The 26,386-nt window shown below is 35.8% G+C and overlaps 1 protein-coding gene across 1 annotated transcript; it reads left to right on the forward strand.

Moving 5' to 3' along the window:
- Nucleotides 1–2,209: 2,209 nt before the first annotated feature.
- TIPRL (TOR signaling pathway regulator) lies at nt 2,210–25,981 on the forward strand. Its single transcript, XM_044672006.1, has 7 exons — nt 2,210–2,348; nt 9,084–9,263; nt 9,926–10,025; nt 10,343–10,474; nt 19,692–19,787; nt 22,979–23,041; nt 25,807–25,981. Exons 1-7 carry the CDS (start codon nt 2,245–2,247, stop codon nt 25,954–25,956), a joined length of 825 nt encoding a protein of 274 aa, XP_044527941.1. The 5' UTR covers nt 2,210–2,244; the 3' UTR covers nt 25,957–25,981.
- The last annotated feature ends 405 nt before the right edge of the window (nt 25,982–26,386 follow it).

Below are 26,386 nucleotides of genomic sequence, written 5' to 3' on the forward strand. Positions count from 1 at the left end.
CCTCCTTGAACACCTTATGTATAAATGGGAGATGGAAATGTCTGGTGTAAAGACAATTCTGGCTATACAGTCAAGTCCAAGAAGTCAGAAAAATCAGGATTTTGGAAGAAAGATAGTAAATTCATTTTAAGTCTTTGAAATGTCACCAGGCTATTTTGATGGAAGGTATCCTATAGTCAATTTGATATGGAAACCTAAAGCTTGGGAGAAAGGCTAAACATTTTAATTCAGAAGTCATTGGTGTAGAAATCATATCGAAATAATAGAAGAAGTAAATAAGGAAAGAAAAGTAAATCAAGGTAGAATGTTGAATAGCAACAAAATTAAGGAGTTAAATTAAAAAAATATATTGAAGGAGAAAGAAGTTAAGTAAAGAAATGACAGAAAAGCTAGGGGAAATGTCATATTGAAGCCAAAAGAAGAACGTTTATTTAAACACAGGATGGTCAATAGTATGACAAACACTGAGAAGTTATAATTAATAAAGACTGGGAGGAAGGTGCTGATACCCTTGGAAAGGTTGGTTCAATAGAATTGTGAAGATGGAAGCCAGATGATAAAGCAGAGGCAGAGAGGGCAGTGATAAGGTGAAGGTCCCACGACATCTTAGAGGACGATGAAGTTATCACCAAAATGAACTTCCTTAACATAGAGGTTATAAATAATTGTTAAACTGAAATATTAATTTGCTTATTAAAGGAGGATTTTATGGTATTTTAATCAATTTTTTTCTTTTGAAAAGAACTATTACATTCACTGAGCATAATAGTAAAACTAATGAAAATATAAATAAAATAAACCAGATTTTTAGTATTTCTACTTTCAGATATTACACAATTATAGGTCCAAACTCATTGTAAGCTTTTGGGCTTTGACTCTGAGCTTGGTTTTGAGTTTTAATACTGTGAGCTAAAATAAACAATAAATTATGTGCAATTAAAAAAATGGTGGAGGGGCAGCTGGATAGCTCAGTGGATTGAGAGTCAGGCCTAGAGATGGGAGGTCCTAGGTTCAAATTCGACCTCAGACACTTCCCAGCTGTGTGACCCTGGGCAAGTCACTTGGCCCCCATTGCCCATCCTTACCACTTAGAGCCAATACACAGAAGTTAAGGGTTTAAAAAAAATATAGTGTAGCACTCAATTAGAGAAGTCCAAAAGTAGTGCATGCGAGAGAAATGGATGGGTTTGAGAGGGAGATGCAGAATGAGACTGGTGTTATGAAGGTAGAAATGACAAGACTTGGCCGACATTTGAATGCGGAAGGAGAAAGAGTGGGAAAAGCAACAGCGCGGAAGGGAGGGTCTGCTCTTTTCCATACTAGTTGGAAGTAGAACCTCTCCAACCTCCAGGATGCCAGCAATTTGGGGCGGGGGGAATGTTTGTAAGATTGTTCTTGCTGTAGCTTTTAAGTCAATCCGTATAGTTTGAATGTTTACACACCCGGATGTGTATAGGCATATCCATATCCTCAAACTATAGATGTGTATGTGAGGGTGGGTGTATTTCTGTGTGCATAGGCACACGCATGTGCATAGATACACATATTTACAACATATGTATATTGTGTACATATGGACAGGTAGGTGGTGCAATGGCTAGTTCGTTCTGCCTAGAATCCGGAAAACCTGAGTTCAAATCCAGTCTCAAGAATTTATTACTAGCTATGTGAACGTGTGCAAGTCACTTAGCCCTGTTTGCCTCAGTTTCCTCATTTGTAAAATAAGCTGGAGAAGGAAATGGCAACCCACTCCAGGATCTTTTCCAAGAAAACCCCAAACGGCCTCGAAGAGTAGGAGAGGGCCGAAAAATGACTTGGGGGTAATTATACAGATAAAGAACCTGTGCCTCGGGCAGGTTCTCGAGCCCCGCCCTCCATATGCGCGAACACTTGCGATGACATCACCCGATGACGCCCCTGGGGGCGCGCCCGCTCCCGGAATCCCGGCCACGCCTATCGGCTCCTCTAGCCCCACCCCCCCTGCCTTTTTCCAAGACTTCCGGCGCGCCGCAGCCTCGTCGCGAAGGCAACCTGCTCCCGGAAGCGGAAGGAGGAGGCGGAGGCCTGCCAGCAGGAGGGCGGGAGGACAAGGGGGCCCAGGGTGTGGGCTGGGCCAAGCCGGGAAGCGGAGCGGGGCGGGGCGGGGCTGGGGATGGTAACGGCTCGGGGGAGGAGGGGGAGGTGGGGGCGGGGGAGAAGGGAGGCCGCCGCCGCTCGTGCTGGTTCCGCGCCGCCACCGTGGCCATGATGATCCACGGCTTCCAGAGCAGCCGCCAGGACTTCTCCTTCGGGCCCTGGAAGCTGACGGCGGCCAAGACGCACATCATGAAGTCGGCCGATGTGGAGAAGTGAGGCTTGGGGAGGTTTGGTGGGGAGAGGGCTAGGCCGGGAGCCGGACGTGGGGGCGGGGGTGGGCAGGAGAGGGGATGGGGCGGCCGTTCTCTCTGCTGCTCCCTGCCTCCGCGGAACCGCGAGGCCAGGCCTGGTGGCTGCTGTGGCGGCGACTGCAGAACGGCCGCCGGGTTAGAGCCCGGGGGGGCCCTCTGAGCGCGCGTGCGCGGCCGCTGCTTGACAGTCTCCCACTGGCGCGTCTGCCCCTACCCCATTGCTTCTTGAGACAGGGGGAGGTTATGGATGTAAAAGCTGGTTCTGCTCTCAGAGGACCCGACAATGTAAATTCTGATTCAGATGCCATCTCCCCGAGGGCCCTGGTGCTAGGTGCACCTCAGTTTCCCCATTGTAAAACAAGTGGTTTGGAACAAATGCACTTTGAAGGCTAGTCAGTGTCAGGGGCCAGACAAGAACCCAGGTTTTCCATGGAATATAGGTGTAGAGCTCCATATTTCCCATCTCTGCATCCGAAATCCATGGAAAACCTGGATTCTTGTCTGGCCCCTGACACTGATTGGCTGTGCTGCCTAGGGCCCGTCAATTTAATGTCTCCTATACCAGAGCTGCCCTATAGACTGTATATTAGGAGTTGCCTATTTGCATTGGTGGGAAGGAGTTTTCATTGGAAGTTTTCTACCCCCCCACCTTGGCCCACCCCAAATACCACCAAAAACACTACCCAATTTGATTTATATTTCTAGGCTCATAGTTTCAGGACAATTTAAGACAATAAATTAGGAGAAATATCAATATACAGGGAATTTCCTGCTTGCAGATCCATTCATTGTCAAAATCACAAGCCCTGATCAAAAACAAAATAAAATATCAAAAGACACCAACTCAAAACAGACTTTATTTGTAGATAAGATTTCTTTTATAGCCGATATTATTAACCAAGGACTAGTCATTCAATCTATCAGTGCTACTGTTTGGGATAGTAAATTAGCAGTTGACTTGCATGGGTGGAAGAAGTTTTCACACTGGGGGTTCTCTTTATTAACAAAATTACAGTATCTGACCCTTTCCCCCACCCCAAACCCAGAACAACCAACACAGACTTTATTCATGGACAATATTTCTTATATACTCATGCCATTGGCAGATGTTGAGAATACATTTCAGCAGAAATGAAGCCTGTGGTAACATGGGAGGTGGTACCTTAATTTCTAGGTAATTATTATAAGTAGGGAGCCCTCCAGCTAATTTCTTGAAATAGCTCTGGGTATGAGATTCTGAAAATGAAGTAGACTTGGATGGATAGTGATACTGTGCCTTTATCCAAGGTATCCCCCCCATGTCTAGAATGAACTCCTGCCTCATCTCTACTCTTCAGAATCTTCTTTGGAAGCTTAGCTTAGGAATTACTACTTCCTTAAAGCCTTCTTAGGAAACGTTTTCTCCTTCAGATTTTCCTCAAAACATTCCCTTTTGGGGGGCAGCCGGGTAGCTCAGTGGATTGAGAGCCAGGCCTAGAGATAGGAGGTCCTAGGTTCAAATCTGGCCTCAGACACTTCGCAGCTGTGTGACCCTGGGCAAGTCACTTGACCCCCATTGCCTACCCTTACCACTCTTCTGCCTTAGAGCCAATACACAGTATTGACTCTTAAGATGGAAGGTAAGGGTTTCAAACAAACAAACAAACAAAAATTCCCTTTTTATCTAGTCCTGTATTGTACTTTGGCACAATTGGATATCACTGAGGAAATGATGAAAGTGGGAAAGTAAGGGATAACAGATAGCCCAAATGTCCTTTTGGTATTTTAAAAATGTAGAAAGTCCTGTCATGTAATATGTATGTCTTATATGTATATTCTCTGGAGGATCTGTTGAAGAATATGGACAAGAATTGCTTAGGATAAAAAGATGTGAATGAATTTTGTTTCAAACCATGGAAGGAGTACTTAATTTAATATCCAGAGGACTACAGATGCACAGAAGTGTTAAAGAGCACATCAGATCCCCTTTGGTGTAGGGTAGTATATCTTTTTTTCTAGCATTTATTGCAGTGTCTTGTAACATTAGAAGCTTTATAAAATGCTGATTTAATAAATTGACTTAGATATTCAGGCAGCTTTTGACAGGTCACACTTTGATATTGATTAGATCTGATTGGGATAGTTTTTAGAGAAAATGTAAGAATAATAATTTTGAGTTTTAATAGTCAGGGAGCCTTTGGCAATTTTTATATAGGAATATATCCTTAGATATACAAGTAGTTCAATGACCTCAGCTATTTTGAATACAACATAGAACTCAGCAGTTTTCAGAAATGTCCTCTTAGAATCCAAAATAGCTATCATAGAGCTTATGCTCTTAAAGAAGCAGTTTTCAAACTCTGGTTTTAGGGCCCCTTTATACTCTTACAAATTATTGAGTACTTCTCTCCATAGCTTTATTTATGTGAGTTATATGTGTTGATACCATGTAAGTCACTCAACTAGCATTTATGTCAAGCACTGTGCTAAGCTCTAGGAATACCCTGAAAGGCCTACAAAACAAAGCAGAAACAGTCCCTGCTCGCAGAGAGCTCACAATTTAAGAGTAGACAACATGCAAATAGCTATTTTCAAATCAGATAAATACAGAATAAAATGGGTCTCAGATGAAGGACTGAGAAAGGCCTTTGCAAAAAGAGGGGATTTAGTTAAAAATTGAAGGAATCCAGAGAAGCTAGCAAGTGGAGATGAGGAGGAAGGAAAATTTTGAGCTGGAGGAAGTCATTGAAAATGAGGAATCAGAGAATAGAGGTGTCCTGTTTGAGGAATAGCAAGAGGCCAATGCATTGGATCTTGAGAGAACATGGAGTAAGGTGAAAGATGACTAGAAAGGTAGAAAAGGGCCAGGCTTATTCAGACTTTTGAACAGCAGGAGTTTATATTTGATCTTGAGGTAATAGGGAACTAATGGAGTTTATTGAATAAAGGGTTGGTATGAACAGACCTGCACTTTAGGAAATTCAATTTGACATCTACATAAAAGATGTATTGGAATGACTTTAGGCAGGGGAGACCAACCAGCAATAGTCTGGGAATGAGGTGATCAGAGCATGTAACAGTAGTTGCAATGTTAAAAGGAGAGAAAAGGATGTACAATAGGGACGTTTTTGAAGTGGAAATGATAGGACATGATAGTTGTTTGGCTATAGAGAGGTGAGAGGAGTTTAGAATAACACCTAAGTTTTGAGCCTGGGTGCCTGGGAGGATCATGGTATCCTCTTTACTAATCTAACTCAAGATTGTCTTCTAGGCATTTGGAAATTTGAGACTTTGGAGGCCAGAGTTTTTTAAGGCTAGAAAAATAGATCTGAGAGTCATCTGCATAGAGATGATAATTGAAACTATAGGAGCTAATGAGATCATTACCTGAAATAATATAGAGGGAGAAGACACAGGCTGGTTGATGGCACAATGGATAGAGCGAGGACTGGGCCTGGAGTCAGGAAGGCTCTCTTCCCAAACTCAAACAACACTTGCTAGCTATATGACCCTGGGCAAGTCACTTAAACCCCTTTTGTCTCAGTTTTTCATCTGTAAAATGATCTGGAGAATGAAATGCTAAACTATTCTAGTGTCTTTGCCAAGAAAACCCCAAATGAAGTCATGAAGAATTGGGTACAACTAAAAAATGACTGAAGAATCATAAAAGACAAGAGGGCTCTGGATGGATATTTGGGGATCCCCATGAATAGTAGTTGTGTTGTACTTGAAGAACATCTTAGTAAAATAGTGTTTATTTAAATATATTATTGAAAATAATTTTCAATATAGTTTTGATCTTGAAGACCTCTTGAAAGGGTCTCAGGGACCCACAGGAATCTCTAAACTATACTTTGAGAATTTCTGTTCTAGGATAAGAGTTTAAAAAATAGACCACATGACCAGAGACCTACTTGTGTGCATGTCTAAAAGTTTTTTACAATTACTAAATGAATCAATGCTATTGTCTTTATCTCTGCTGGCAGTCAGTTATAAGGCACGCAATTAAACTTTACTAATTAATGTGTGCTAATTATGTTTAAAGCATTTTTTTGCTAAAAATCTTTGGTAGACCTTGTTGGTCACCTAGATTCCAGTTTTAAGATCTGCTTTATTCCTTACTCAGGATAGTAAAAAAAAAAAAAAAAAAAAAAATAGAGCTAACTTGTTAGTTTGTTGTCCATATTTCCCACTGCCCCCACCCTATCCTAGAGAACCATAGAACTAAAAAAGAGCAAGAAAAGAAATTCTGCAAAATTAAAGAACATAGGAGAAAACTTCATGTTATTTGTAGTATACTCTGTACCTGGTCACTCATTTCTGGAAAAGGGGGGAGGAGGAGATAGAAGCTGTTTGTTACTTTTTCTTTGGTTCTAAGCTTGGTCATTGTAATTTCACAGAATTCAGCTTCAGTTGGTTTATTGTTGTTCTTTACATTTTTGTAGTCATGTGTATTTTCTTCCTGGTTCTGCTTATCCCTTTGCATCATTTCATAAAAATATTCCTATGCTTCTGTCTATTCACAGTCATTTTTTTCTTAAAGAAGTACAGTAAAATCCCATTCTATTAATATACTACACTTTATAACCATTCCCCAATATCTTTACTTTTTATACCCAAGTTCTATCAAGTTGAGTTACCTGGTTTTCCAACATATAGCATAGTTAAAGATGGAGAGAATTGTCTCGAAATGTTTTATTTTTTGAGTCTATATTCTCTTACTCTCCCTACTTTTGTTCTTTGCACATAGTAAGCACTTAGTAAATGCTTTTAAAATTCATTCATCTTTTGCACTTGCTTTTGGGATACAATTCTTAGGTCATATATTTCAATCTTTTAGGCCCATGTGATATACACACGCTTCATTGCTATACAGTGACACCAGAAAAATAATAATGTTGAGACCTTAGATCTTTGTCTAATTTAGGGTTACTGAAAATTCTGCATATTTCCCCAAATGCAATGCAAGCTATTCTCTTTAAGGAAAAATTTCCTAAGAGTTGGAACTATCCAAAAGTAGAATGGGCTTCTTCTTTAGGTATAATGGATAAGCAAATGCTGGATGGCCACTTGTTGGCTTTGTTGTAGGTGGGGTTCTTTCACTAAGGGTTGGAGTAGATGAATAGATAGAAGGAAGGAAAAAAAGGAAGGATTTATTAAATACTTGCTATGTGTCAGTCTAAAATCTCATTTGATGGCTTCTCTGACCTCTTCAAACTCTGAAGTTGTGATATTTAGGGAATTAGAGGGCCCCTTTGCTAGATATTGCCATGATAGTGGCTAACATTTTTGGCAATCATGTTTTTCTTTTGTCTTCCTCATTTGATTTTTATAATCTCGGGGTACTTGAACATATATCTTTTACAAAATTGTATCTGATTTCTAACATGTAGGGGAGGTACCTTGTTGGAAGAGCTCCTTTAAAGTGGCATTTTGTTCTACTGAATCAAATGCTTTTTTATAATTAACAAACAGTGGGGTAATTTATTCTCTACATCTTTTAGTCAGTTTTCTGACTGTAAAAATGTGGTCTCTTATATAAAATGTAGTTTGTGGAAGCCTTCCTGATCCTTTTTCCTATCTTTATTAGGGTAGTAACCTTATTATAGACATAGATTGTCAAAAAGCATTTTGTAGGGGCAGCTGGGTGGCTCAGTGTATTGAGAGCCAGGCCTAGAGACAGGAGGTCCTAACAAGTGTGACCTCAGACACTTCCCAGCTGTGTGACCCTGGGCAAGTCACTTGACCCCCATTGCCCACCCTTACCACTCTTCCACCTAGAAGTCAATACACAGAAGTTAAGGGCTTAAACCAAAAAAAAAGAAAAAAAAGCATTTTGTAGAGACAGAAAAGTAGATATATGTTTTTTTTTTTAATGCTATGAAAAATAGTGTTCCTGCCTTTCATCCCCAAAATCTTCAAATATCCTTCCTTCTTTCAAATGTCATGAGAATTTATCTAGGAAAGCCATTTTTGTACAGTAGAAAGAGCACAGGCTACTGACAAAGACCCTGAGTTCAAATCCCATCTAAGAGACTTAATATTTGGGTGACTTCGTACAAGTAATTTTATTTCTCTGCATCTCAGTGTTTTAAATTGAGGCAACTTTACAGGATGGTCCTGAGGTTTCTCCAAGCTCTCAATTTGTTATCTTATGATCTCTCAGTGCCCTCAAAATGGTGTCACCTTCAGATTGGAACACTTTCCTCTTCTCTGTTTCCTGCTTTCCTTGACTTCCTTCCAAGTGCCAACTAAAGTCCCACTTTTTGTAAGAAGCCTTTCCCAGACCTTCTTAATTTTGGAGTCTTCCCTCTGATGATTATTTCCTATTTATCCTTTACATAGCCTCTTTGTACATTGTTGTTTGCATGTTGTCTCCTCCATTAGACAGAGCTCCCTGAGAGCAAAGACTGTCTTTGACATTTCTTTGTACCGTCAGCATTTAGCACAGTATCTGGCACAGGGCAATCATTTAATAAATGTCTGACTGACCTCTCTGTATCCTTGGTCTGGTCCAGTTATTCTTTCTAGCTTTGTTTTCTTTAGTGCAATGACTTTCCCCTTTAAAAGCATATCCTGGAATGACTGAAGCTCAAATATACTTTTTAAGATATATCACACACAATCTTTTTCATTCTTCTATATAGAATATTGTTAAGCCAAAAGAACGGAGAACTAAAAGTAACCAAACAATATCTGACTTTTGCACATATGCAGATTAGCTGATGAGCTCCATATGCCATCTCTTCCTGAAATGATGTTTGGAGACAATGTTTTAAGAATCCAACATGTTTCTGGCTTTGGAATTGAGTTCAATGCAACTGATGCTTTAAAGTGTGTAAACAACTACCAAGGAGTACTCAAGGTGGCATGTGCTGAAGAATGGCAAGAGAGCAGGTAAGAAACTGAGTGACTTTCTTTAGAATAGACAGAGAGTTTTCTTATTAGCTTTTCAGACACTTCTATTGATTCAACTGTAAAATGGAGGCAGACTTCAGAATCAAAATAAATATTGCTTGAGCTGTACTTATTGTGGGGTTAGTGTCTTTAAATGAAGTATTGAACCTAATTAACTGCTTCTCTTTTGACCTCGGTATTTTTTGAATAACATTTTAGTATTCTGATTCTCATTGGGAATGTAAGTGAGGAATTAGGCCTTTAGAAATTTCAGGAAAAAGCTTTGCTTTTTAATTAGTATTTTTATTTATTACCTGCAAAGCTCTATGGAAGTTGAAAATCATTATAAAGTATGGGCCTGATCCTCATATAGTTTATAGTATGATTGGAGAGATGTCATAAACATGTGAAAAGTTAAATAACAATATAAAATTTAAGTAATAGGTTACAGAAGAGTTTACATATTAATGAAGCATATATACATATGTGTGTGTGTGTGTGTGTGTGTGTGTGTGTGTGTGTGTGTGTGTGTGTATAGATATATATAGTTAAGTGAGCTGTTTAGGACCATCCTAACTGTATGCTTATGAGAGATGCTTGTATACTTTATTGAGGTTTTGTTTTGTGTTGTTGAATGGAATCCTTTTCTTTTTGGTCTTGAGGACGGAGGGTGAGCACTCCAAAGAGATTATTAGACCATATGACTGGACCTATACAACAGATTACAAAGGAACATTACTTGGCGAAGCTCTTAAGTTAAAGGTAAAATTTTATTCTCTGCTTTTTTGTGTTGAATTAATACCTTGTTTCTTTATATTTAAGATCACTTACCATGCTAAAATGCAATTTATTCTTTTACCTTTAAATCTTTTTTTTTTTTTCAATAATTGACTCATTCTACTTCTGCTATAATAATTATTCTGCATGGTAGTGGGACACTAGGAAGTTACTGTGATTTTTGGAGTTAGCTAGTCAGTGGCAAGGGCCATATCTAGTCTTTACTCTCTCTTCATGACAGATGGCGTTCCATATAGCTCTTTTTGACTGATTCTCTTAAATTAAAAAAAATTCCTTTCTAGGTTGTGCCTACGACAGATCATATAGACACAGAGAAATTGAAAGCCAGGGAACAGATTAAATTTTTTGAAGAAGTTCTGTTGTTTGAAGATGAACTTCATGATCATGGAGTTTCAAGCTTAAGTGTGAAAATTGTAAGTATAGTAATTATTTTTGCTCAAGGGTGGGAAAACATCTTTGTAAGTAGATAGAAATAGAAACATATACATTAAATGTGACATTTTGTGTCTTTATGCATCAAATGAATAGTAATATGAGATATATTTGGGAAATTTTTACATGATTTTACTGATTTCAGTTATCCATATATAAATACCTAATGTTTTTTAGTCTATTTGTTCATCATTGAACTTGGAGAAAATCTCAGCTTATACTCCTCATTACATTTTGATATCTGGATATGTCTGTTACTAAATTTAGGCTCTTCTGTCTGCAAGACAGTAATAAAAATGCACTTGTTTACAAAGGCACCAAACACTCCTTTACCCTTCCACAGTCTGCAGAAGTAAAAATGAATAGCAGAGAGGGAGAGACCCAGACTTCCTCTCTTCCTTCTGGTAGCAACTAGTAGTTGGTAAGTGGAGTTATGACGATTTCTTATAGCATTTTAGTTGGGCTTCTTTGGCTTTAGCTTTCTAATTTTTAGTATTTATTTGTAAATCTCTTTTATCTTCTCTTATATCATTAGCTTCCTAAATGTATCCTACTTCATCTTTGTATTCCCAGCATCTAGCACATTGCTTTATACCTGATGAATAGTAATTTTCTTTGGTCTTGACTAGCATGTAAATGGCTTCTTTGGAGCTTTTCTAAGCTTAAAGCCTAATATTTTGCTTTTTTTTTTTTTTTTTTTTTTTTGGTGTGCAGCTCCTTGGCTGTTCTCAGGTATGATTAAAATATTGAGTTTGATAGGTCTATTTTTAAGCAAGTTGCAGGGGGAAAAAAAGGGGGCAAACTTCTCTAGGACTGCTGAATCTTTTCTTCTAACATGGGGTTTTAGGGCTCAGATTAGATAGGGGAAAATGAGCTTTTTTCTCAGTTTCCTGTCATACGATATTACTTGTTTTCCAGATAACTTCATATTCAGTTAATGTGATAGTATTGCTCATTGCTTTAGTTCAAAGAATTTCTTTTCTTTTCTGAATTTTATTTTTATTTTCTGCAAAACATACTTCCATATTAGTTATTGTTATAAGAGCAAACTCAAACATAACCAAAACCCCCAAATAAAACCATAAATACACTAATGTGAAAGACAACTCCAACAGTTCTTTCTCTGGAGGAGGATAGCATTCCCCATCATAAGTCTTTCAGGATTGTCCCAGATCATTGCATTACTAAGAGTAGCCAAGTTTTCACATGGTCAGCATACAGTATTGCTGTTATTGTGTACAATGTTCTCCCAGTTTTGCTTATTTTCCTCTGCGTCTGGTTCTGCAGATATTTCTAGCTTTTTCTGGAATCATCTTATTATCATTTCTTATAGCATAATAGTATTCCATCACCAACATGTACCACAATTTGTTTAGCCATTGCCCAGTTAATGGACATCCCTTCAGTTTCCAATTTTTCGCCACTACAAAAAGAGCTGGTATAAATATTTTTGTACAAGTAGGTCCTTTCCCCTTTTTTATTATCTCTTTGGGATACAGACCCATTAGAGGCAGATCAAGGGTATGCACGGTTTTATAGCCCTTTGGGCATAGTTCCAAATTGCCCGCTAGAATAGATGGATCAATATACAACTCCACCAACAATTCATTAAGTGTCCAAATTTTGCCACATCCCATCCAACATTATCACTTTGCTGCCATTTTAGTCAATCTGGTAGGTGTGATATGGTATCTCAGCATTATTTTCTCTAATCAAGATTGATTTAGAACATTTTTTCATATATTTATTGATGCTTTTTATTTCTTCATCTGAAAACTGCTTGTTCATATGACTATTTGTCAATTGGAGAATGGCATGTATTCTTATAAATTTGACTTAGTTCTCTATAAATATGAGAATTTAGACCGTTATCAGAGAAATGTTATAAAATTTTTCCCCTAATTTGTTGTTTCTCTTCTAATCTTGGTTACATTAGTTTTGTTTGTACAAAAGCTTTTAATTTAATATAATCAAAATTACTCATTTTATATCTTATAATATACTCTGTCTCTTGTTTGGTCATAATTTCTCCCCTTCTTCAAAGATCTGTCAGGTAAACTATTTTGAGTTCCCCTAATTTAGTTCTGGTATCACTCTTTATATATAAATCATATGTATCCATTTTGATCTTATCTTGATATAAGGTGTAAGATATTGATCTATACCTAACATCTGCCTTACTGTTTTCCAATTTTCCCAGCAGTTTTTGTTAAAGAGTGAGTTCTTATTCCAAAAGCTGGAGTCTTTGGGTTTATCAAATACTAGGTTGCTAAGGTCATTTACCCCTGTATATTGTGTAACTAATCCACTCCATTGATCTATCATTTCTATTTCTTAGCCAGTACCAGATTGTTTTGATGATTGCTGCTTTTTATAGTACAGTTTGAGATCTAGTACTGCTAGGACACTTTCCTTCAAATGTTTTTTTCACTAGTTCCCTTGATATTCTTGAACATTTGTTCTTCCAGATAAATTTTGTTATTATTTTTCCTGGTTCTACAAAATAATTATTTGGTAGTTTGGTGTGGCTTTGAATAAATAAATTTTGGTATAAATGTCATTTTTATTATAATAACTTGGCCTCTCCATGAGCAATTAATATTTTTCCAATTGTTTAGATCTGACTTTATTTGTGTGAAAAAGTGTTTTATAATTGTGTTCATATGATTCCTGTGTTTGCCTTTGCAAATAGATTCCCAGGTATTTATATTGTTTAGAGTGACTTTAAATGGAATTTCTCTTTTTAATTCTTGCAGCTGGTCTTTATAGGTAATATGTAGAAATGCTGATGACTTATGTGCATTTATTTTGAATCCTGCAACTTTACTAAAGTTATAATTCTTTCAACTAGTTTTTAGGTGATTCTCTAGGATTCTCTAAGTATATATTATCTGCAAAGAGTGGTAGTTTAGTTTTCATTGTTTCAATTTCTTTTTCTTATTGCTAAAGCTAGCATTTCTAATACAGTATTAGATAATAATGGTGATAATGGGCATCTTTGGTTCACTCTTGTTCTTATCCCCATTGCAGATGATACTTGCTAAATAGGTACATACTCATAATTTTAAGGAATGACCCATTTATTCATATGGTTTTTAGCATTTTTATTAGGAATGGGTGTTGTATTCTGTCAGGCTTTTTCTACATCTATTGAGATAATCATGTGATTTCTGTTAGTTTGGTTATTGATATAGTCAGTTAGGCTGATAGTTTTCCTAATTTTAAACCAGCTCTGCATTCTTGGTGTAAATTCTACCAGCTCATAGTGAATGATCTTTGTGATGTATTGCTGTAGTCTCCTTGCTAGTATCTTATTTAAACATTTTGCATCTGTAATCATTAATGAAATTGACCTATAATTTTCTTGTTCTGTTTTTGCTCTTCTTGGTTTAGTACCATATTTGTGTCATAAAAATTTTTTGGTAGGATTCCTTCATTGCCTATTTTCCTAAATAGTTATGTAGTGTTGGAATTAATTGTTCTTTAAATGTTTGCTAGAATTAATTTGTGAATCCGTCTGGCTCTGGGGATTTTTTTCTTAGGGAGTTCATTGATGGCTTGTTCAATTTATTTTTCTGATATAGGATTATTTGAGTATTCTATTTGTTCTTTTGTTAATCTGGGCAATTTGTATTTTCATAAATATTCCTCCTTTTCTTAGATTGTCAGCTTCAATGTTATATAATTGGACAAAATAGTTCCTAATGATTACTTTAATTTTTTTCTTTATTGTGGTGAGTTCACCCTTTTCATTTTTGATACTGATTATTTGATTTTCTTCTTTCCTTTTTTAATCAAATTAACCAACACTGTCTATTTTATTTGTTTTCTCATAAAGCCAACTCCTAGTCTTATTTATTAATTTAACGGTTCTCTTTCAATTGTATTTAATTTCTCACTTAATTTTTAGGAGTTCCAATTTAGTATTTAATTTGTTATTTTTCTAGTTTTTAATTTGTTCTTTTTCTAGCTTTTTAGTTGCATGCTCAATTTATTGATCTGAATTTTTTTCTCTTTTATTGATGTAGGTGTTTAGAGAGATAAATTTTCCCCTAAGTACTTCTTTGACTTTATCCCATAAATTTGGATATGTTGCCTTCTTATTGTCATTCTCATTAATAAAATTATTGATTGTTTCTATAGTTTGTTCTTTAACCCATCCCTTTTTTAGCATTAGATGATTTAGTTTCCAATTAATTTTTTTTTTTTTAAACCCTTAACTTCTGTGTATTGACTTATAGGTGGAAGAGTGGTAAGGGTAGGCAATGGGGGTCAAGTGACTTGCCCAGGGTCACACAGCTGGGAAGTGTCTGAGGTCAGATTTGAACTTAGGACCTCCAGTCTCTAGGCCTGACTCTCAATCCACTGAGCTACCCAGCTGCCCCTCCAATTAATTTTTGATTTGTCTTTCCATGGAGCTTTATTGATTATAATTTTTATTGCATTATGATATGAAAAGGATGCATTCATTTCTGCTTTTCTGCATTTAGTTATAAAGTTTTTATGCCCTAAAACATGGTCAGTTTTGTGTAAGATCCATGTAATGCTGAAAGAGAGGATCTATTCCTTTCTATTCCTATTCAGTTCTCTCTAGAGATCTTTTAGTTCTAACTTTTCTATAATTTCATTCACTTCCTTTACTTCTTTCTTGTTTATTTTTTTTGTTTGATTTATCTAGATCTGAAAGGGGGAAGTTGAGGTCTCCCATTAGTATAGTTTTATTGTCTGTTTCCTCCTGAAGTTCATTTAATTTCTCCTTTGAAAATTTAGAGGCCATACCATTTGGTGCATATGTGTTTAGTATTGATATTACTTCGTTGCTTATAATACCTTTTAGCAAGACATACTTTCTTTCCTTATTTCTTTTAATTAGTCATGTTTTTGCTTTAGCTTTGTCTGAGATAATGAGTGTTACTGCTGCTTTTTTTTACTTCAGATGATACACAATAAATTCTACTCCAACCCCTTACCTTTACTCTGTGTGTGTCACCTGCCTCACATGTGTCTCCTATAAACAACATATAATGGTATTCTGATTCTTAATCCACTCTGTCTGCTTTCTTTTTTGGGAAAGTTCATCCCATTCACATTCACAGTTATGATTACCAACTGTGTATTCCCCGCCATCTTATTTTCCTCTTTTGATTCTGTTCTTTTTCCTTTTACTCTGTTCCTCCTCACTGGTATTTTGCTTTTTGTTGATCAGGTGGATAACATGAGTAGAGTTGTATTTGAGAAATATCAGTTTGTCAGTTATGTTACTTATTGTCAGTTAAACAAAGAGGGGAGGCACTAGGAGCAGGGTTGCCTTTGTTCAGATTTCACTTTTTATACTTTACTAGCTGTGTGATCATCCAAGTCGCTTAACAAGTTTCTTAACATCTCTGTACTTTGTTTCCTCATCTATAAACATAGTAGAATGCTGATAGTGTCTACCTTTCAGGGTTTTTGTAAGACTTAGACTTGGGAGTCCATAAAATGCCTTGTAAGTTTTAAAGCATACCTGTTAATCTTAGAGATTATTTTGTCTAGCATTGGGAAATAGGATGTGTAAAGAAATAAAGACTATGCAAGGGAGTACAGATAGTTATTGTCTTAGTGTTCTCTTTTTCTTGAAATTATTTTGTATTAGTTTGTGTCTGTGTTTGTGTGTGCATACGTATATACATGTGTAAGCAAGCATGTATTTACATGCATGTTTATCCCCTGATTAAGTGTAAGCTCTTTTGATGGCTAGTGAAGAGAAATAGAAAGCATAAACCTGTAGTTATGTATGGAAAGGACCAGTGCAAACTTTGGGAGAGCCTCAAGGGAGGCAAGTGGCACAATGGTGTCAAATCTGTGCTTTCCATAGGACCCATTTAGCAATGCCTTTTATTTTTTCCTGCTGGTATTCTGAGTGTTATACTGAGTGGTATACTGAGACCTAGGGTAGATGACCAGACCTCTTCTAGGTCACACCCACTTTGAAAGCACTGAAAACTTGCAGACACCAAGAAGAAAATAGCAGCACAGAAAAGCAGCACAGAAAAGCCTTGGGATAATACCTCCCACCCCCAACCTGAGCAGAGCACAACTTTAACATAAAGTTCCTAATCAAGAAATAAGGCTAGGAAGATGAGCAAATAAAAAAAAAACTTGCTATAAAAGACTAGTTTAGTAGCAGAGAAGACCAGATACAACCTCAAGAAGACAACAATGAGAAGAAAAGAAAACTACTAATTGGACACAAACCCAACAAGAATTTTTGGCAGAATTTAAGAAAGAGTAAGAATGGTAGAGGAGAAATTAGAAAAAGAAATGAGTGATGCAAGAAAATTACAATAAGGGAATTAACTGCTTGGTAAAAGAGGCACAAAAAATACTGAAGAAGATAGCATTTCAAAAAAAATTGGCCTACTGGTAAAGAGATACAAAAATTCTCTGAAGAAAAGAACACTTTAAAAAGCACAGTTGGCCATATGGAAAAAGATACAAAAGCTCACTGACAAAAATAATTTCCTAAAAATTAGAATTAGGCAAGTGGAAACTCTTGATTTAGTAAGATATCAAGAAACAATAAAACCAAGTCAGAAGAATGAAAAAAGAAGAAAATGTGAAATATTTCATTAGAAAAACAATGACCTGGAAAATAGATCAAGGAGAGATAATTTGAGAATTATTGGACTATCTGAAAGCCATGATCAAAAGCAAGAGCCTAGATATCATATTTTAAGAAATTATCAGGGAAAATAGCCTCCCAGTCTTAAACCCAGAGAGTAAAATAGTAATTGAAAGAGTCTAAATCACCTCTTGAAAGAAATCCCCAAATGAAAACTCCCAGAAATATTATAGCCAGATTCCATAGGTCAGGGTCAAGGAGAAAATATTATAGGTGTCCAGAAAGAACTAATTAAAATGTCATGGAGCTATATTCAGGATCACACAAGATTTAACAGCATCCATGTTAAAGGAATGGAGGGCTTGGCATATGATATTTCAGGAACCAAAGGAGCTAGGATTATAACCAGGAACTGCTATCAGCAAACCAGAGTATAATCCTTCAGGGGAAAAAAGTTGGATATTTAATGAAATAGAGGACTTTCAAACATTCCTGATGAAAAGGTCAGAGCTGAATAGAAAATTTGACATTCTCAAGACTCAAGAGAATCATAAAAAGGTAAACATGAAAAAAGAGTAATCATAAGGGAATCAATAAGTTAAAACTGTTTACATATGGGAAGAAGGTACATGTAACTCCTAAAAATTTTATCATTATTGGGACAGTTAGGAACCTACATAGACAGAAGGCATGAAGGTGAGTCAACTATGCTAGGATGGATCCCTTTTTACCAATCCCCTTCAATAAATTCTCCATAGCAGCTGAACCAGTAAAATTGAAACTTTATCTCTCTTCCATTTTCATTGTCCTAAGTATATTCTTTTCCATGACACATTTGGTTAAATTTTTGCTTATGTACCACAAATGAAATATATGGGGAAACATTGATACCATACACAGTTGGACCAACTTTTGGCTGTATAAATTTGTGCCTACTCAGTAATATTAGGCTAAGAGTAGATCTGGGTTTCATATCTGCTATATCTATGTTAAAAAGTGGATGGCACTAAACATAAAAGGAGATATCTATCATAAGCAGGTTAGAATAACAGAGAACATATTACCTATAATTTTTATGGATAGGAGAGGAATTTCTGAAATAGGCAAGATATGGAGCATTGCAAGATGTAAAATGGATAATTTTGAGTACATTAAATTGAAAAGTTTTTGTATAAATAAAACAAATGTTGCCAAGATTAGAAGGAAAGAAGAAATTTTGAAAAAAAAATTTTTTTGGAAAAAAAAGGCTCTTGAATAGAGGTCTCATCTAAAATATATAGAGAACTTTGTCAAATTTATAAGGTTAAGAGCTATTCACCAGTTGATAATTAGGCAAAAGATATGAACAGCCAGTTTTTAGATGAAGAAATTAAAGGCATATATAGGTGCATGAAAAAATGCTAAAAATCACTACTGATTAGGGAAATGCAAACTAAAACTCTTCTCACACCCATCAGATCTAATCATTTTGGAGGGAAACTTGAAATTATGCCCAGAGAGCTCTAAAACTATCTGTATCTGGGTCTGTTTCCCAGGGAGAGTAGGGAAAAAGGAAAAGAAAAGAACTTATATGTTCCCTGTTTGTGGTGGCAAAGAACTGAAAATTGATAGGATGTCCCATAAATTGAAGAATGGCTAAACAAATTGTGTTATGTAATAGCAATGAAATAATTACTATGCTGTAAGAAATAAACATTAATTTTTTTAAACATTGGAAACAACTGTATGAGATAATGAAGAGTGAAACAACAAGAACCAGGAGAATATTATATATAGCTACAGATTTAATATTTCAAGAATAACTTGTAAAATGTTCACCCCCAGAGAATAAACTGATGAATTTTATATATACACATACACACATATCTGTTTGTTGAATGATACCTTGTATGGTGTGGGGAGGGAAGAGAGAGACTGAAATAACGAAATAAATTATATTACTAAAAATAACAAAAAAAGGAGATGGCAGTTAGGTGGTTGCAAAAAACTATTCTCTTTTGTTTATAGAAATGACTAGTGATTCATCTTCTTTGTACCAAAATAGAGTGATCCAGAGAATTTTCATGCTTAACAAAGATTTTGAAAAGAAAATTAGAATTAAAATGTCAGGTCTTAAAAAAAGTAGTTGTACAGGGGGTCCCAAAAGTCTTAATGCAGGTTAAAAACAAACTATTAAAGCCATACTAAGACTTTTTGGGTCCCTGTGTCATTGCCTTTCTCAAGCTTCATCTTATTTTTAATCTCTTAATGATATAACATTTTATAGATCAGGAAGCTGAAACACAGAATAGTTGTAATTTCAATAAGATTAAATGGTTGGAGCTAGAATTAGGGTCTTCCAACTTGGAGTTCAGCATTCTTTTCATGAAAGTCGTACCACTCCTATCAGCGAATTTGAGGGTAATATTATCCGTAATTTGTATTTCAGAGGATTGTTTTAAGAATAACACTTTTTATACTGTGAAGTGGTATATGTTAATATGAACTCTTTTAAAATCCACTTACTACCACCATTGGCAAAATGTTCCATAATTTGAGAAGCATGGCTTGTAGAAAAGCTCAATTTTTTCCAAAATGTATTTATTTTTCTCTTTCAGAGAGTGATGCCTTCTAGCTTTTTCCTGTTACTGAGATTTTTCTTAAGAATTGATGGCGTGCTCATCAGGATGAATGACACAAGGCTCTACCATGAGGTATTTATTTCTTATTCCTTATACAGATTTATGTGGTCTCTTTTGTACTATTAGAATGAAAATCTAAGTAGTTTTTTAAAATAATATTTTATTTTTTCCCATTTATATGGCAATTTTACCTTTTCCAAAACTTTGGGATGCAAATTCTCTCTCTGTCTTCCTGAGCTGGAAAACAATTTGAGCTAGATTGTACATCAGTGATCATGCAAAACATATTTTCATTTTGGTTATGTTGTGAAAGAAGACTCATTTTAAAAAAAGCCCTCTTCCAGAAAAAAAGTGAAAAATAATATGATTTGATCTTCATTTAGACTCCATCAGTTCTTTCTCTGGAGGTGGATAGCATATTTTTTTAAACCTTTACCTTCCATCTTAGAATCAATACTGTGTATTGGTTCCAAAGGAGGAAAGCAGTAAGGACTAGGCAATGGGGGTTAAGTGAGTTGCCCAGGGTCATCCAGCTAGGAAGTGTGTGATGCCAGATTTGAACCCAGGACCTCCAGATTCCATGCCTTGTGCTCTATCCATTGAGTTACTTAGCTGCCCCAGCGGATGGCATATTTCATCATAAAATCTATTCACAGTTGATCATTGTATGATATTACTGTGAGGGTACAATGTTCTCCTGATTCTGTTTACTTTGCATCAGTTCATGTACGTCTTTCCAGTTTTTTCTGAATCCTATTGTCATTTCTTATAGCACAGTAGTATTCCATTACAATCATATGCCACAACTTTGTTTAGCCATTCCCTAATTGATGGAATCCCTCCCAGTTTCCAATTCTTTTCCACCATAAAGAGAGCTGCTGTAAATATTTTTGTACAAGTAGGACTTCCTTTTTTGAATTGCTTTAGAATGTAGACGTAATAGTGCTATTGCTAAATCAAAGAGTAAAAATTTGAGCATTTTGAAATTAATTATTTCAAGTATTGTGTTAATCTTTCTTAATTACCAAGGTATGTTTTGTTAAGTTTTCTATTGTATGTACTGTTACTGAAGCATTGAACCTTCTTGTCACCCATTTAGCTTAAAAATATACTAGTTATAACTTACTCCAACATGGGGTTGTATCTAATGGTAAAGATAGTAGTGTCTGGAATTCATATCTTTTGGATCTTGCCTAGGTCCATTTTGTGTTTAGGGAGAGAAAGGCAACTTGGAGTTGCAGATAGACAGCTGGTCTCAGGATGGTTTGCTATCCAGTCCTGCCTCTGACAGTTAATGACTCTGACCCCAAACCAGTAATTTAATCTCCTAGCATTCTAGGAAACTAAAACTATAAATTGGAGATCAAAGTCCTGCCTGCATTAGCAGAGGGAGTTTCCTTACCAGTGTCAACTTGGAAAAGTGCAGAACCACTAAAGTAGTCAGAAAGACCAAATCTTTGTCCAGGATAAGAGACAGGGCTCAATATTTGGTTGCCACACAGAGTCAAGCACTAAATACCACACGGAGCCAAAGTTCTGGGACTCTGGGAACAGTGTTTCTGGGAGAATGCACATCCAGAGATGATTCTACTAGTAACTAGTACATTCCTAAAGGACAGGGTCAAACTTGAGGTAAGTTATGTATTATTGGAAATTTGGGGTTCATTGAGCCTTAATATTCAGGTCCATGATATAAACTTCCTGTGGACATTTAGAGGACTTGATAACTACATTTCCCATGATTCCTCTTACGTAGGAAGTGTGATTATGTAGACAGAGGTATAAGATTCCGGATGTGATTGGGAGAGGCTCTTTCCTACAAAGCAGCCAGGTGGGCAGAAGGTAATGGTGGGCGATTTGAATTAGATCTTATCAGGCATGTGGTTTTCATAATTACCAGTGTGGATAACAATAAATGATTAATATTGTTGAATATATCCATCTATATCCATTTTATTCATAACAGTTACAAAAACACTGTTGACACTAGGAATTCCCTATACCAATGAAATCATAAGGCTAATTCCTATGCAATTCCCCAGAGTGGTTAAGATGTAAGTCAGTGAAATCTTTTTATCTATTTATAAAATGAATATAACTCTTTATTTATTTTGGAAGAAATTTATTTTATAGGTATTTCAGTTAATGGTTCTGCAGTATAATTTTAATGACCAAGCTTGTTCTTAGAGAAGAGATGAGAAAGAAAGAGTGCTCTTACTTTTTTGCAGAAGTAGATGGGTGTGATTGTAGACTATTGAATATACTGTCAGATACAATTGATAGGTTGCTTGTATTTGCTTTTTTTCCTCTTTTTCTTTAAGAGATGGCTTATTAGGTAGCGAAGGAGGTAGGGCTGTCTTGGGAATTAATATAATGTAAAAACAAATGCTATCAAAATAATATTAAGAAATATCTCCCACAAAAACTTAATGATTTAAAAATACTTAGCTATGTTCTAGGAAAATAAAATTTACAAAATAACTTTTAAGCTAAGTCCTTTAAAAAAACAGTGATCAAATGATCATGGCAGTAGTTGAACATATAAAGCTGCCTTCTAAGAAGATATTGATAATGTTTTTCATCTTAGATTACATAATTTGTTAATTACATTTATCTTTGGTTCCTGAATCACTAGCCCCATTAGCAATCTTATATTTTCTTAATAGGATGTGAACTTGGGATTTGTGATTATGTTGTATGCTGAGTAAGAAAAAAAATTTCCTATAAATTTGGAATTCCCTTTTCTTAAAAACCTGGGATGAATGGAGGAAAAGAAAAAATGTTAAGTTCTTTGGATCACAAACAATTGTTTATATAGTTGATGGGGAAATCTCTCACAATTAGCAGATTAAGAGTAATTTTTGGATTCTTATTTAATGAAAGATTAAAGAAAGTAATAACAGCTCCTGACTGAGGTAGAATAAAATCCTTTTGCATTTATCATTTATATATGTTAAATTGATGTTATTATTTCATTATTATAGCCTTGATGATTCCCTGTTTGGGTTGCTTTGCATATTTGTTTACTTAAATGCATATGGTTCTTTTGTGATATCAGTTATGGGATTGGAATTGAAAACTTATAGTCTTTGGGATAAAGAAGGTAAATGGGAATCATGATGTTTTTACAAAACAAGTTGCCATTATTGGGCTATATATATAGCAACTTTTTATAACTTGTTAAAAAATTAATGTGTATAATATAACACTATAAAGAAGACTTACAGATCAGTACAATGAAATACTATCTTTTTATTTTTAAGGCTGACAAGACTTACATGTTAAGAGAATACACTTCAAGGGAGAGCAAAATAGCCAATTTAATGGTATTGTATCCAAACTTCATTTTTAGAAATCTAATTTGAATGTTTCATGTTAAGTACAATAAACGACCATAGCATTTTATCTTTGAATTTGGAATAGTGATCTCATCATCCTTAGTTTCACCTCTGTACCTGATTAACAGTTTGTTATTGTTCGTTGTTAAGTTGTATCTAACTCCTAATGACCCCAGGGACTATGGCATGCCAGGTCCTTCTGTCCTTCACAACCTTTGCCCAGAATTCTGACCAAGCTCATGTATATTGCCATCTGTCTGTCTCATCTTCTGCCATCTCCCTTTCCTTTTGTCTTCAATTTTCCCCAATAGCTCGGTCATTTCCAGTGAATCCCCTGTTCTCATTATGTGGCCAAAGTATTTAAGCTTCAACTTTGGTATTTGGCCGTCCAGTAAATAGTTAGAATTAATTGACTGATTTGATCTCTTTGCTGCCCAAGGGACTCTCAAAAAGCTTCTATAGAACCACAGTTCTTAAGCATTGATTCTTTGGCACTTAGCTTTTCTTATAGTTCAACTTTTACAGCCATACATTGCTACTGGAATAACCATTGTTTTGACTATATTGCTGGCAAGGTGATGTCTCTGTTTTTTAGAATGCTGCCCACGTTTGTCATAGTTTTTCTTCTAAGGGGCAAGCATCTTTTAATTTCATAGCTACTGTTGCTGTCTGCAGTGATCTTTAGCCCCAAGAATATAAAATCTGACACTGCTTCCATTTTTTTCTCCTACTATATGCCAGGAAGTGATGGGACTAGTTGCCTAGATCTTAAGTTGTGTGTGGGTTTTTTTTTGTTTTTTTTTGTTTTGTTTTGTTTTGTTTTTTGTATTAAGCTACCTGCTTTCTTCAGCTTAAGTCTGAATTTTGTAGTAAGAGCTCATGTTCTGAGCCATAGTCAGATCTGGGTACTGTATAGATTTTCTTCACTTTTGCCTGCAGAGTATAAAATCAATATGATTTTAATATTGACTGTGTGTAGAGTCTACCTTTTGGGTTATTGAAAATTGCTATGACTAGTGAATTGTCTTGACAAAACTGTTACTTCAAGGCTATACTTGCCTGTTATTCTAAATATCTTTTGATTTCCTACTTCAACATTCTAATCCTCTATAATGAATATGACATCTTTTTTTTAGTATTATTTCTAGAAGATGTTATACATCTTCATGGGACCATCGACTTTGACCTCTTTGGCATCAGTGGTTAGAGCAAAGACTTGAATTATTGTAATAGTGAATAATTTGCCCTGGATTTGAAATGGATATCATTCTATCATTTTGGGGATTATATCCCATTATTGCTTTTCTCACCTTTTTATTGACTATGAGGGCTAACTCCATTTCTTCTAAGATTCTTGCCCACAATGGTATATGTAGTAGTCACCTGAATTCAATTCACCCAATTCCCACCACTTAAGTTTACTGACACCCAAAATGTTAATGTTTAATCTTTCCAACTCCTGGTTGACCATGTCCAACTTCTCTTGGTTCATAGATTTTTACATTCCAGGTTCCTCTGCAATATTGATCTTGATAGCATCAGACTTAACTTTTCATTACCAGACATTTTTGTAGCTGAGCTTCCTTTTGGCTTTGGCCCAGTCACTTCATTAGTACTGGAGCTACTTGTAGTTGTCCTCTGCTCTTCCCCAGTAGCATGTTGGATACCATCCAACTTAAGGGGCTTGCATAGCTCAGTGAAACTATGAGCTATGTCATGCAGGGTAACCCAAAGTGGACAAGTCATGGTGGAGAGTTCTGATAAAAGGTGATCAACCACTCCAGTATCTTTGCAAAGAAAATCCCATTGACAGGTTATGATCAATAGTACTCTACTCCACTACACATATACATACTTACTGAGGGACAAATATAAAAATAGAACACTGTAGGCTTGGGAGTTGGGAGAGACCATATGTCATCAGGTCTATCTCTTGATTTTTGCATTTGAAGAAAATGATAACCAGAGAATCTCTTTTCTGGTATCAGAAATTTAGGAAATTACTTATCAAGGACTATAGAACAGTGTCTTTGGACTTTCATAGGAGTGCTTTTTAACTGTCCCAGCAGGCTGCCCATCATGTTCTCTTTTCTCCAAACCATAAACAACATGACTATATATACTTTATAGTGGTTAATTCCATGCCCCAAATACTCTCCTAAAGATATAATCTAATTGTTTCAGCATATATTAATGTTATCCCTTAATAGCTATTCCACTGTGACATGGTAATGATGCTTAGACCTATTACCCTGAATTGTTTTTACAAAAGGGTAATCCACACAAGTGACTTGAAATAGGAATCTTAAATTTAACTATTTGTATTTCTTAAAATTCAAATTTGTATACTTTATTACTCTAGCAGTTTAGAAAAAAGCATTTGAATTTTGTATTAGATATCATTAGTTGAAGTCAAACAGAAAACTAGGAATATAAATTTCAGAATATAATTCACATAATTTGGGGAATTTACAGAATGTGGGAAGGTACAAATGATGCATAGCACTTTGTACATACTAAGTACTTATTAGTAAATGTGTTAAATTAATGCAGTATACTGATGCCATCTGAATAAATGTTTAATAGCATATCTGAGGGTATCTAATAGTTTATAAAAGAAATCCATCTTGTTTTCAGGAATCTAGTATGTATATTTAGGATTACAAATGTTTGAACAATTTCTTTAAACAGTTTTATGAGTGCACTGTAAAAATATTATGTAAGAAAACTAATCCAGTTTATTTGTGTCCTAGCATGTTCCACCAGCCCTCTTTACAGAGCCCAATGAAATATCACAATACCTACCTGTAAAGGAGGCAGTATGTGAGAAGCTGGAGTTTCCAGAAAGAATGGATCTTAACCTTGCAGCTACACAGGAAAATACATGCATGGAATCTAAATAAAATGTCATACAATATGAACTCTCTGTGGAACCCTCACTGGAGATGACTACTTTTGGGGGGTGGGGGGAAGATTAGGGGAGGGCTATCTAATAAGACAATGAGCTGCCTTTCCTTGTGTCGAGATTTTCTGTAGCCTTAAAAGAAGGGATGAAAAGCTTGATGTAGGCAGGTTCTACACAGCCTGCTATTCATACCACCTGCCCATATCTATCCATATCTAAAATTAATGGGAGACTGAATTGAACCAAGGTTTTGAGTTGTTACAGAATGGGATCTTAGCAGCAGATATTTATATGTCCTAAAGAGCAATCAGAGGCAGTGGGCATGGAATTACCACAAATATTGTTTTGCATGAAGAGTTTAATTAAGTGAACCAAATCTAGTAGTTCTTTTAAAATTTTCAAAAGATTCCTGGGAAGTGAAAGATTGT

Source organism: Gracilinanus agilis, chromosome 4 (assembly GCF_016433145.1).
Source record: "Gracilinanus agilis isolate LMUSP501 chromosome 4, AgileGrace, whole genome shotgun sequence".
Classification (NCBI taxonomy): Eukaryota; Metazoa; Chordata; class Mammalia; order Didelphimorphia; family Didelphidae; genus Gracilinanus; species Gracilinanus agilis.